Here is a 14,622-nt window from a genome sequence, read left to right as displayed (position 1 = left end):
GTGTGATCATAAAAGATTCCGGAATTAGATATTATATCATCCAGTGTCGTTCACTATTGATTGATCAAAACAAACTGCTAATTGCCAAAAAATTCCGCACGCTTTGACAGACAAGGGACCCAATAATTATTTCAAGTTTGTAATTTTTATGATGTCGTCGAAAATAAGAAACCGGCCGGCCCTTCCGAACCGCCAATAACCGGACACGTGAGCGCTCAATGCTAACGTCATGGGATTCCGCGAGTTTGCGGATTGACCTCTCCGACGGCGCCGTTTGATAACGCGGGCGATGAAAGCTAGTGGCTGATGCTTACTCAAATTAAAACAGCAGAAGAAAATTTCGTGTTTTTGAGACTTCTGTTTCAAAACTTAATTCAGTTCTTAATTTTTTTATATATTAGTTATGTTCCAAAAAACTACCGCTTCATAAGAAACTACCGCTAATCAACGCAATTTTTTATTGAAAATTTCTTATATTCTTATACTTCGTTAAAAACTCGCTATGTGGCGAAAATAGCTCATCAGTAGCGTGCTCGACTTACGCGCTAACAAACCCTGGATCGATTTTTGGCAATTGCGTAAAAAAATATTATATAAAATGAATAAAATGTAAAAAAGTTCAATAGAAATTGAATCGTTGATTAAAAATTGCATAGGAATAAAATTAGGTAGAATTAAAAAAAAATGTTAATTTTAAATTAAATATAATTAAAATTGTTGAATTGAATTCGAATAAAGATTAGAAGTAAGAAAACAGCAAGAATAAGATTAGAATTGTAGAACATCAGAATTAAGTTGAGTTGAATTTGAATACATAATTAGAAGTAAGAAGAAAAAGGGAAGATTAGAATTCAAAAAGATCAGATTTAGAAAAATGAAGAACTCAGAATAACATTAAGATAGAAATAAGATATGAATAAAAAAGATAGTATAGAAGATATGCAAGATAGTGTAGAATATATAAAGATGATATAGAATGTTAATGGAATGTTTTAGATGACTAAATGCTCTAAATAAAAAAAGCATGCTATATATTATAAAATTATAAAAATGGTTAAGAAATTTCAAATAATATAAGACAATTAAATTTTCTCATGTAGTATTGTACATAAATCGTTCGTGAGTGTACGATTCATTTTTACATTTAATTTGTTATTAAAATTTCATGTTCATTTTATTTGAAGGATCTTTATTTAAGAAATATAACAAACAGATATTAAGTGTATTAAATGGAATATTTCATAATGGAATATTTGGATTCATTTTTGAATTCAATTTTTTTATTAAAATTTCATATTCATTTAATTTGTAGGATCTTTATTTAAGAAATATGACAAACAGATCGGATAAGCCTAGGCTTTTTTGATAAAACGTAAAAATAAATTATGCCAAATTCCGCATTAGTTTCATTCTCTTTATTGAGCGATTGTATAATATTTTCACTTGTTAACTTCCCGTAGGGTAAGTTATTGTAATCGTCCAAAAATCGAAAGTGAAAATTTTTACATTTCTTCAGGTTTTGAAGGTTTCTGAACATTTTGGCATATCTCATAATCAGAAAAATTAGATGTGTGTGTATGTATGTATGGATACAATTTTTCGTCCACGTTTTCGGGCGCACGGATCAACCGATTTGAATGATTCAAAAAACATTCGATTCGTATTAATAGGGAGATGTGCTGATTAGTTTTTGGCAAAGGCAGGTCCAGCGGTTTTGGAGATACAGAGCTAAATGTGCAAATAATAGCAGTTTTTGAGAGAACTAAGCGTCCGATTTGAATGATTCAAAGAACTTTCTGCTTTTATAAATATTAGACAATGTTACAGGGTTTATTTAAAATAATCTACTTAAGAACATTTAATATTCTTCGAACAATTCGTTACGGTACGGAAAGTTCCAGCAATTTGCCTTAAGGTACAATGCCATACACACCACTAGTTTTAATTTATATTCATTATTTTTTCGATTTTGTTTAATTGTGGTACCGTATTAGACCAAACTCGTGCTTGAAAAATTCCGTATTATAAGAGGGATGTCTTCAATTATCGATGTCATAAATTAAGACTTGTCTTATGTCTTAAATTAAGACTTCCAAATTTAGATTTGATATTATTATCATTATTATTGCAGCTACAACTACCAAAAAATCTGATGTAAATTTTATAACTAAAATAATAAAGTATAAAGCAAAAACTAGTAGAAACTGAGCAAGATTGTGCCAGGATTCGATAGTGACAGTCCCCATAATAGCTAAACTATGCTGATTTGGTGATAGGGTCCAAAAAGAAAACGATGTAGTATATTTGTTCGAATAAGTTTCCATTATTGCGTTGAGTCAGCATCCTACATTAACACGATTCGTAAACTGCATTGTTTTTAAAGAGTCAAAAGTAAGTTTTTTGTGCGATTAATTTTAATAAGAAGTTTAGCTTATATACAGGTAGATCATATAGTTTGTTATTTGAACATAAGTGGTTGTTATTGTAAATTGTGCGTTGGGTACGGTTGTGAGGTATTCCATAAACAGATAAAGAACATTTATCCTAACTAAACCGAAATGCAAAAGAAAAAGTGAAATAAAAATTTCAACCCATCTGGAGGTGTGGCATAAGCCCGTTTCTCATATCCATCCTATTTAGGAATAGGGTTTCAGTATTTAACCGTAGACGAATGTTCTAACTACCATTTTAACTACTCGCAGTTAACTGGTGAATTAACTAAATTATTGCTAATCAAAAATGTAGCACAGCCGTATCTAGTCTCTCCTAATATATATAAAAGCTATAATATATTTTGATAAAAATTGAATAATGAAATAAATGTCTTGATAATTTTTAGTAAATGGATCTCATATTTGCCTCTGAAATCTCAAACTTAGAGAATACGTGACAAAAGTTGATAGTTGAATGCAGTACTTTTAAAATCCTTCAGAAAAATTTAAGAAAATGTGAACAAACTATATATCCTAGTCTGTTACTTCAAGCGTCATATAAAAGAATAGAAATAATAATAGTATGACAAGTGGCTGAATGCTCAAGCGAGTCCAACAACAAAAAGAAAAATATCTAATATTTGAGATTTGAGTGTACACCACTTTGAAATATAACACTGTATATAATACAAATAAGCAAATGTCTATTTTTTTCTGCCGGCTCTCATTTTATACAAAATTCTGAGACAAAACGATCATCAATAAAAACCAACGTAACGCCTCGCGGCACGCGTTTCGATCTTATATAGACCCTCGGTTCAGCGATACAAATTAACATTTGTGATTCGTCAAGCAAAGTGATTAGCTCACAGGAAAAAATAATATTATAATATAAATATTTTAGTTGTTTATGAAAAAGTTTATTTATTACAAAAATAGCAATATGGTTTCGCAATTAACAATTGTCTTGTTGATCGTTGTGGTGTCTTGCAATGTTGCACTTGGAGCAGTCTTCAGAACAGCACCAACAATTCATGAAGGTAATAATATTTAAATGATGAACTTAATATTTAGATTTACTAAAATAACTGCATATAATTATTATTTAGACAATTCAAGAAACTATTTAATAATAGACATAGTTGCTCTATAAATCTTCATATTGTATCTCAACTTCAATTTATGAACTCAAATTAAACATTATTCGATATGTTGTAATGTTAATCTGAATTTCTTTGAACCGATGCACGAAAATATAAAATAGTGTGTAATTAACATATCGCATTTGTTAAATGTAATATAAAAAATTATATTAAAAAACCATTTTTACTAATATTAAAGACAACTATATACTACTAGAATGTTACATGCTATATTATGAGAGTGAAATTATTTTAATTAATATAACTGTTGTCACAGTATTATAAATTTGTTATTTTTAAAGCCAACCATTTGTTATATTATGCACGTGGTTACCTCCACCAGAAATAAACACAGCTACAGTAACTGGAAATCTATAATAGTTGAATACAGTTCAGAAATTTATTATAATACTTCAACAAATAAAATATATTTATGAATTTAGCAACACATTGAATTTTAAACACACTCTTTAAAACCCATATTTAATGTCAACTGCTAATGGTGTATTTTTGTAAGAATTCTACATTTATAATTAACATTTGAATTCGCTTCTTCTATTTCTGGATATAGGTATTTAATTATATTTTTTAATAACAGATCATCCTGAAAAGTGCTTCTACAAGCCAACAAATTCTTTCTACAGTCCAGGAGAATCATTTAGAGCACCAAACCAATGTGTGCTTCTAACATGCACACAGGATTATAGTTTTGCCGGATCAGGGTAAATATATAATTTATTTTTTTATATCTAATAAAAACAGTTATTTTTTTAATGGTTTTCAAAGTATCTACCTTTTTGAGCTCTATATCTAATTCATTTTATCATAACAATCATTTTTTTGATTACGTGTGTCATGATATTAATAATAGTTAGATGATCATGTAACATATCGTGCAGATTATTTATTATATGCTTAATCATTTTTGAATTTTATATGGTGTATTCTATATGACCAATGCATTTAATTATGATTAGCAATTCGTTTATAACACGTAACTATTCATAAAAGTTAGTACTATTGTTTATATGCGATAATTTAACACAACATGAAAATTATTGAATATGACTTGTGATAATATTAGCGTTTATATGTGCAATTTTATATATGCAATTGATTTAATTATATTAATTAATTCGTTGATTATAATTCTAACTATATTGATTATTTAACAAGTCATGCACCACATATAATTACTTATCATATAGAGTAGTCATAATAGTACTTGATACCTGATTATTAAATTCTGACATCCATTTCTTCATTATTACTTAATTACAAATATTAATAAATACTCTAATATTTAATTTTAACCTAATATTTTGTAATGTTTATTTATCATACAAAAGAAGTTTGATATCAAATGATACTAAACTAATCAAACACTATTAGATTTTGAAGACAAAATCGGAAATTGGATATCTGCTCTTCTTTCAATTATGTTTCAAAACGTCACGTGTTTGAACTTTTGAGTAAGAAATTCAATTCACATAACTTCGCCAAACATAAATTTTCATAAAAATTGTTTACATTAATATAAAAATTTGCATAATCGTTTTATTTATCATACACTTCAGATACTTGTTCTGAATTCTGCGAATAGTTTCTAAATATACACGTCAAAAAATATTCACGGATCTACTTAGATTTTTGCATAATCAGCGCCGGCGAGCCATTAAATTTGCCAATACACCAGTTTTATGGCACGCAGACAAAAATAAAACCACATTCTCGTTTTGTAAACAAAACTTTCAGATTTAGTTCTGACGTCTTTGAAATCATAAATTCTGATGATGTTTATGATAATTATTATTTTTTTAAGTTTGTTTTATAATTGTATAGTCATGATGATATCTTTAATTCTTGCAAAATAACTTTAGACTATTGAAAACTAGTAATTGCAATTTCTTCAACAACGACAATAACTAAGGTTCTTTGAAGATAACCACACTAAGGTTCAGTGGTTAACCACACTTCTTTTCTACTACTATTTAATATCAGTAATAGTACTGTAATTTTATGTCACGCTGCTTGATATCGAGCTTATCCAAGGTTAGTATATAACCCGCGAACTTTTTAGGAACCGAATACTCCGTTCTCTCAAAAACTCGATTTACATTTTCTACACTCTTTGCTCTGTATTTCCGTAACAGCCGGACCCGCCTTTGCCAAAAACTATAGTAGATTATAATCAGCACATCTCTCTAATCAATAACACACATCCATTTCCTCTGAGGTATATCAAAATGTCATAAACCTTCAACACGTGAAGATATGCAAAAAATTTCATTTTCGATTTTCGGCTGATTGCTATAACTGCCCTGCGTGAAGTTAATAATTACATGTTATTTAACAGAATGAAGCAAAAAATCGTAAGAAAAGTGATCGTGAGAGCCAAATTGATTTGAACTCTGAAAACCTTGAAATACTTCACTTTCATGTGAAATAATAGCTACCTTCATGAAACAGTTAGTCGAACATGTTATTTGTTATAAGGAGACCAAAATAATTAAATAATCATTTATAACAATTACCATATGAAGCAGGTCCATAGTATGAGAACATCACCTTTGTAACCCTTTGCCATTATCTTCTTCAGAATTTCTCCAGACTCTTACATTAAAACTCGAACTCCCTTGTTATTTTTGTAGAGTCAATGTCTCTGATTTGTATAGAGCTTTATATGTAGCGATATAATAATATCTTGTTCATCACTCGGTAAGGTCTCGAGTTCGATACCCACTTCGAGCAGCCTGTTGTCAGGCAGCAGTGACAACGATTTTTACTTGGAAATATAGATAGCAATTAGTTTCTAAGTGAAAATAGCCCTTGCCCGGCATTGCTGCACCAATAAAAAGTCAGCCCTATTAGATTAATTCTAATAACAAAAATCGTCAAATATGGATGGATTAACCATTGGGTTACCATCTAAAAATACAAAGTAAGGAGAAGTTTCAGCCCAACAGCTCATAGGATGTAAGGTTCTGATTGCTGTTAAAAATGTATATAAAAAAAAACTTAATATCTATCATGTTTAATAATTTGTCTTTTTGCTTGTTACAGATGCGGGTCCATCGGCGCCTCCGACGAGTTTGAAATAGTTCCCGTTGACCTCAGCAAACCTTACCCAGATTGTTGTCCAACCATAAGACGCAAACAAGAATTCAATCACATAGATTTGGATACGAACGACATAGAAATTTAACTGCGTTTTTGCCAAAATTAAAATAAGATATGTTTGTTCGTGTAAATACTCTGCTGTGATCTGTTGATGCGTCGATGTTATGAATATTTTGTTAATTTATGCACTGAATAATTTATTACTAGTCTATAAAGATACTATTTATATGTTTTTAGTTTTAATATTTATATGAAATAATATAATTCTTCTCAAAATTATTCGTTGTTTTGTTTCATAATGGATTGTTGTTTGCACAAATATTGGAATTAGCTGTGAATGGCTCTCATCGGAACTTCATAATTTTGAAATATTTTCATATTGTAATCACTACTGCAATCATGCTAGATTATGTGATTTACGCTATATTATGATTATGTGATTATCTTTTAGCAAATTGTACTAAAACCTAATATCTTTTACTAACTGGTTGAAAGTAGCATTTTGCCTAGGGCAAGTTGCATGAACTTAATCAACCGAAATTTTGACTTAGATATTCAGATAAAATTTTCAACTATTTATTTCAAAAATAAAGTTTTATTCGCTTTCAATTAAATCTTAAAATTACGATTTTCAATTGAATTTTCTTAAATACATTTAAAAAAAATATCTGTAATTATATTAATTGTTTATTACATTTTATTTTATCACATTTTAATGAATTGACAATGTTCGAATTATCACCTCACAAAAGCAACCTTTGATGAATTTTCAAAATTGTACGTGAAAATTCAATATGTTTTATAAAATCATGATAACTATCGTGAAAAAAAGCTTCACAAAAATCGGCAAAACAAATTTCAACAGTTAATTACAAGAAAATGGTTCGGTCGATCTTTACCAATATCTTTCGAACAGCTTTTGATTTTTTGAAGTCGATTCATGATTGTGTGCTAAAATGTGGACAAATGGTCTTACACTTTTTCTCTAATTACAAAGAAGCGGCTCGGCAGATCGTCGCCCAAAACTGACAAACGATAGTCCTTATAGGGATAATCGAATGGCTTTTGAATTTTTGAAATCGATTTAGGCGTTTTGCAGCAAACGTCAATGAAAGGTCTAATTTTGACAAACGCCAAAAAAACGTCACTAATTTTGACGAATATTTAAAATGAAACGGTTTGTCGTAGAATTGTAATATTTCAGTATGATCTAGAAGACCATGAAAATCATCGAAGTTTTTTTTTCAACAGTTAATTACAAGAAATTGTGCTAGCAAATCTTTACTAAAACTGGTCAGGTCCATTCGCAACTAATATCTTTCGATCGGTTTTTGAACTTTCAAAATCGATACAGAACTGCGGGATAAAACGTGGACGAATTCTTTTGCTTTTCTGTTATTTACAAAGAAACGGCTTGGCTGATCGACGCGCAATTGATAAACGCTGGACCTGATCGCGATACATCGAGTGGCTTCAGCCGTTTTTTTGAGAAAACGTCGCTTTACGGCATAAAATCTGTTCACACACACACATACTTTTTCCAAATGGTCTCATTCGATACAGATTGGCCTGAAGCGTCGAGAAAACATAAAATTAGCGATACGGATTTTTGATAAAAATATAAACATCTTCTTCGGGAAGTTAATAATTCTAATTAATTCATCAAGTATGATCACTATTTGATTAAAGATAGCAGTTCATACTTGCCAAAGTCCAAATCGAAAATTTTATTGATAATATGCTAATAAGAAATACCCCAACGAAGGCAAGTAAACTTTCCTAGAAGTCCAGAATTGACTTTCGAGTGAAAATAAATTTGTCGAATATGCATGTTCCGTCAAGTAGCAAAGTCTAACATAAAACAATAGGCTTCGGGATCTCGTTTGTAGTCTACTGATTGAGTTACACTTAATGTACTTAAGACAGTTTGTGTTGACTTTCGACAAAGCAGATTTACGCCCGAGTTTGTATATAATTGATTATATCGAATGGCGTAGGATTTGGTGTTTGAATTCATTAACGACCCACGGTGGAGCCGAATGAGACGAGAACATGTTGGAGAGCCAAACAAGGGAATGTGTGTTTGTAATTGAAATAATTACTTGTGGATTATGTCAAGGAGTAACCTATGTTTGAATCATGATTTGTGTCATTAGTTATTAATATAAATTACTATTGAATCAATAAGCAATTGCTTTGTAGAACGCTGCGAAACACTTATTTTATACTCACTTCTCGACATGTGTAAATACTCCACTAAAATCGAAATCAGTATATTAATTTTACTTCCCGTAGGGTAAGTTATTGTAATGGGCCAAAAATCGAAATTGAAAATTTTTACATTTCTCGACGTTTTGAAGGTTTCTGAACATTTTCGCATACTTCAGAAAAAATGGATGTGTGTGTGTGTATGTATGTATGGATACAAATTTTCGTCCACGTTTTCGGGCGTACGGATCAACCGATTTGAATGGTTCAAAAAACGTTCGATTCCTATTGATAAGGAGGTGTGCTGATTAGTTTTTATCTAAGGCAGGTCCAGCAGTTACGGAGATAAAGAGCAAAGAGTGCAGAAAATAGAAATCGAGCTTTTGAGAGAAAGGAGCATCCGATTTGAATGATCTAAAAAACATTCAATTAGTAGTGATTGGAAGAAGTGGTTATTAGTTTTTTGCAAAGGCAGGCCCAGCCATTTTGAAGATACGGAGCTAAATGTATAAAAAATGGTAGTTTTTGAGAGAACTAAGGGTTCGATTTAAATGATTCAAAGAACTCTCTGCTTGTCTTAACAACATAATTGATTTTAGAGAAAAAAAAATTTTGTTACAACTTTTTTTTCATAGTTTTTTCAATTTTTTGTATATCGAAAATAAATCAGATTTTATTTTTAATTCTGACTAAAGTTCTAATATACTTTAAACAAATAATTTCAACTTTGCAATTCAGTTTATATAATTCTTATAAATATTAGACAATGTTATAATATTTATAATAATCTATATGAAAACATTCAATATTCCTCGAATATTTCGTTACGCTACGGGAAGTTCCAGCAATTAGCTTTAAGATACGCTCAAAGATAGTAATCAAGAGACATGTAAATTGTTGCTACTGTAAACTTTATAGTAAAAGGACTATTTACATGTACAAATTTTTAATTCGGCATTCTTATGTTATTTGAACACTTATAATCTCTTTATAAAGTAAACCATAAACTTTAATTGATGACTTGAAATTATGCAAACTAGTATATAACGGTTCAACCAATTTTATTTATTCAATACAAGTAAAATATTTTTTGAAATGTTTCAGTCAATACAAGTAAAATGTTTTTTGAATTCTTGTAGTCGGACGCTCCGTTCTCTTAAAAACTTAGTTACCGTTTTTGGTACTTTTTGCCCCGTGTCTTCGAAACGGCTAGACCTGCCGATGCCAAAAACTGTTTGAATTGAATAGAATGTTTTGAAATGAAGAAATGGAGAACCCTGTAAAACTTTTTTGAACACTAAAAAAAAGAGATTTTAAAGAATTTTGAAATTAAAAGAAAATTGACTATTTGGAAAATTTGAATTTCATTTTATGTTTCAAATTTTTATTTATATTTTGAACTTTTCTGAAAATTATGAACTTTTGTCAAAGTAATCGTTCTGCGTGCTCGTTTTAGAGAAGAAACACCAAACCTGACTTTGCCAAAAACTAATCAGCACGTCTTCTTATCAATACGAATCTTGAATACGTTTGATTTTTATTTACGTTTCATTGCATTTTTTGAATTATTTAAATTGGTTGATTCGTGTTCCCAAAATCGTCGACGGGAGTTCGTATCCGCACACACACACACATACATCAATTTTTTCTAAGTTATGACAAAATATTCAGAAACCTCTAAAACGTGAAGATATGAAAAAAATTTATTTTCGATTTTCTGCGATTACAATAACTTACCCTACAGGAAGTTAAACAATTACGTTGTTATGAAAGTGTGGCAAGCTAATAACCAACAATAAACAAAATCTAACGCCAACGCAAAAATTCATGCGTCTGAAGAAGCATTTTACGATGCCGTAGATTATCTATCCATGTTATTATTTTCGTCGCATACTATACCTAACAATAGTACTTTCTTTCGTGTTCTAGTACCGCTATTGCATTATGTATTTATAGGTAAATGCATACGTGTCTCATGATAGAGATCCGCATAAAAGCTGTAATTTGAGTCGCGTTTCTATGGGCCCATTGTACCGGCGAGACTAGCCGGACGATGTCCGCATGCAATACCACGGACTCTATTCTCTCGCCTATACAAACTGATGAATTAACCATACAGGGCTGACATTACTGAAAATTCGAGTTCATTTTCAGCTCCAATAGATTGAGTAAATTTTTGTAGTATTCTTCCACAAAATATTGATACATTGACAAATTTCATATCATACTCGTGATATTTATGAAAACAGTAAAAGTATCTATAACTTTGCAATATATTTAAGAATTTTTTTTTAATATATTTTTAACAGCAAGCAGAACCTTACGTCCTATAAGCTGTTGGGCTGAAACTTCTCCTTACTTCGTATTTTTAGATGGTAACCCAATAGTTATTCCATCCATATTTGATGATTTTTGTTATTAGAATTAATCTAATAGGGCTGACTTTTTATTGGTGCAGCAATGCCGTGCAAGGGCAATTTTCACTTGGAAACATATTGCTATCTACATTTCCAAGTGAAAATCGTTGTCACTGCTGCCTGACAACAGGCTGCTCGAAGTGGCTATCGAACCCAGGACCTCTGAAACAAGTCCCGTCGCTCTTAACCGCTTACCCACGGGCGAGCCCAAGAAAAATTTGATTTTGAAAATTTTTATTTTAACATTTTACAAACGAGTTTAAATAAAAAACAAAAACCCAAAAATAACACGATCTTCACTATCATTACTACAGATGTCCACTATCCATCTATCTGATTGAGCTTGTGCCAATAAAGCATATTTGAGTCGATCGTGAGTAAAATCAAGTCTTTAGGTTTTTATTTCTTAAACATTTTCTTAGTATAAAACTAGTATAATTATACATTTTTACTTAAATGCTGGAGCGTGAAACAGTATATAACACAGTATAGTACATAACACAGCACATTTTTAGTAGAAAATTTTGAAAATATTAAATTCATAGTTTAACTGTTCGACACATGATCTTAATTTTAGAAAACTTGGATCATTCTTTTTGGTTGTGGTCCTTGAGACATTCTTTTTACTGTGGCTATTCAGAGTTGCGGTTCCAAAGTTTGAAATTCAATAAAAATTAACCATAATTACAAAACCCAATCTAACCAAAGCTTTAGATTTGCTTAGAAGCTTATATAATTTTATAAACTGCATGAATTTTTTTTTTCAACTTCCGAACTTTCGAGTTTTTAGCAAAAAAAACGACTTGCGAATTCTGTGTTTTTACCCTTCGTCGACGTTATCTCAGAAACGGCTAAACTAATCTTATAAATTCAAAATTCGATGAGACTTATTAATACTTGAGTTTGCTAGAGTTTCAAGACTAAGCAAAAACTTTTTATCCATCTTGTTATAAATTCTGAACCTATTATCAAAATTCAAAACTATTCGAATGATGAGATTTTGGAATTGCGCAGATTAGTTTTTCACAAAGATCGATTAGTCATTTCCAAACGATTTCCCAAAATATCATACAAAATGTGAGTTGAAGTATAAAAAATTCATTAAGGTTTAAAATAAGTAACGGCGCTTTTAGAACATACAAGCTGAATTAATTCCTAACAATTAATTCATTTATTATTTTATTAAGTTTATTTGAAACAAATTAATTTTAAATCGCATTATTTGATTTTAAGTAAAATTTTAAAGTTTATTTTCAGAATAAACTGTTGAAAATTGTATTTAAACAGCTAAATTGCAGTTATTTTGATCTAATCGATAACTTACACATATTGCGAAGTTTTAAAACAAATTTAATAATCTTTATCAATCAATTTTAAACTAATTTATTCAAAAAAATTAATCAAACAATTCTGTCAACCTGAAATAGTATATAAAGCACTATTTCGATTTAGTTAAAACATCTTATTTCGACAGAATTAAACTTTCAATCTTATGAACACTAACATACTAAATAGAATTCGTACATATATGTGAAATATTTATTAATACACTTGTTATATTATTGGTAATAATATTAGTTATATTATCATTCGAAATTCATGAGTTACTGAAGTTTTTATCATAATCAAAACCCTGTTGGAAAACATTCACTAGCTGGAAATCCCAAACTCCCGAACGTAAACCAGGTTGCTGTATCTGCGGGTGGAAAAACCACTGATTTTGGTCCAATCGCGCAATTTACTGAACGAAGAATGGTGTGGAAACCACCTGGGCAGGTGTACAATGTGCACATGTTCAACGCTAATTAACCGATACGACATCACATACACCTAGCCATTAGACACACATATGAAATGCACACAGAGATTTTAAATAGTACTAAGGAATCGTGATGCAAAATCAGAGATTTAAATTCGTTCTCAACATTCCAAGGTATAAATTCTAGGTATAATAGGTAATAAACATTCGTTAATATGCAAAAAGTAGACAAGAAGTATTGCATATCAAATTTATTAATTAAACTTTCTTTCTTTTCTCTATGATATAATGCACAGTTTTAATAATTGGATTTCAATAATAATTTTGACCATAAATTTGCTTCTAATTAGTTCGTAAGTATGATCTCTTATGCAACTACATTTTATTATTTCAGTATCATATTTCTAAACGCAAACGAATTTGCTTTATTATTTCCTTAATCTCATTTATTTATTCCATATTATTACAATATACAATAGAGAACTAAACGACGTATATTAATTTAAGTTTATGTACTCTTAGTTGTTTGAATTTCTTTAGAATAATTTTTATTTATTGCAATGATTAATATTTATTATTAGGTTTACGTATGTATATTAAAAATATGGTTAACAAAATCGTGGTCGGTAACAAAATAATGGTATTAAAATCATCATAAATTCTTATTTATTTATTTGTTCAGATTTATTTTATTGAACAGCAATCAGAATCTAATAGTTCTATAAGCTGTTGGGCTAATTTTTACTTAGTATTAGTATATTTGACAGATGGCCATTCTATCAATTGTCACATCTCTGTACGATATATTAGTATTACAATTTGTGTAACAGGGCGAATATTTTATTGATGCAGCAATGTCGAGTGAGGGCTATTTTCACTTGGAAAGACATTTTTCTCTATATTTCTAAGTGCAAATCGTTGTCACTGCTGCCTAACTTCAGGCTGCTCGAAGTGGATGTCGAACCCGGGACCTCTAAATCAAGTCCCGTCGCTCTTAACCGCTTACCTTCTGGCGAGTCCTGTTCAGGAATAAATATTTATTTTGGTAGATATAAAATACTTTTCCGAGTTTGGGATTTTGTTTGTCTGAGTTATAAAATTTCAGGGTCGTGAGTTCGAATCTCGAATGTTTCCAATTGAAAATAGGAAATTTCTCACATTATTCTTCCCTGAATCGATTTGGAGTTTTTTTAAACTCACAGATCTGTCCCTAGAGCAGTACTACCCATTATTCATTAAAATGATAAATATCATAATATCCATATTTTTTATAATAAGTAACAAATGTTAAACTAATTCATATATGTATCTATTTCAAAATAAAATATTATGTATATCACTTATATTAGTAATTTATTATTTTCAATGCTATTCTCGAATATAGTACATCGTCGTAGTAGAGAACATCCAACCGTTGTTTTGATGTTTAAATGTTTTGAATTTTTTTTTTTTTTGAAAATTGCAATAGTTTTATATTAAATAGTTATTAGAAATATATATATCTGTCATATGTTATATTTTTGAAAATCTTTCGATTTATCAAA

At 29.9% G+C, this 14,622-nt stretch overlaps 1 protein-coding gene across 1 annotated transcript; it reads left to right on the top strand.

Annotated features, from left to right (window-relative positions):
• Positions 1-3,305: 3,305 nt before the first annotated feature.
• Positions 3,306-6,877, top strand: LOC113373233. Its single transcript, XM_026613536.1, has 3 exons — positions 3,306-3,472; positions 4,173-4,296; positions 6,638-6,877. The coding sequence occupies exons 1-3, from the start codon at positions 3,343-3,345 to the stop codon at positions 6,777-6,779; spliced, it is 396 nt and encodes a 131-aa protein (XP_026469321.1). The 5' UTR covers positions 3,306-3,342; the 3' UTR covers positions 6,780-6,877.
• The last annotated feature ends 7,745 nt before the right edge of the window (positions 6,878-14,622 follow it).

This window comes from Ctenocephalides felis, unplaced genomic scaffold (genome assembly GCF_003426905.1).
Source record: "Ctenocephalides felis isolate EL2017-DRISC unplaced genomic scaffold, ASM342690v1 CF-g0.4_SCAFFOLD_01604, whole genome shotgun sequence".
NCBI classification, from domain to species: domain Eukaryota; kingdom Metazoa; phylum Arthropoda; class Insecta; order Siphonaptera; family Pulicidae; genus Ctenocephalides; species Ctenocephalides felis.
This window is presented reverse-complemented; position numbering and strand designations above follow the sequence as displayed.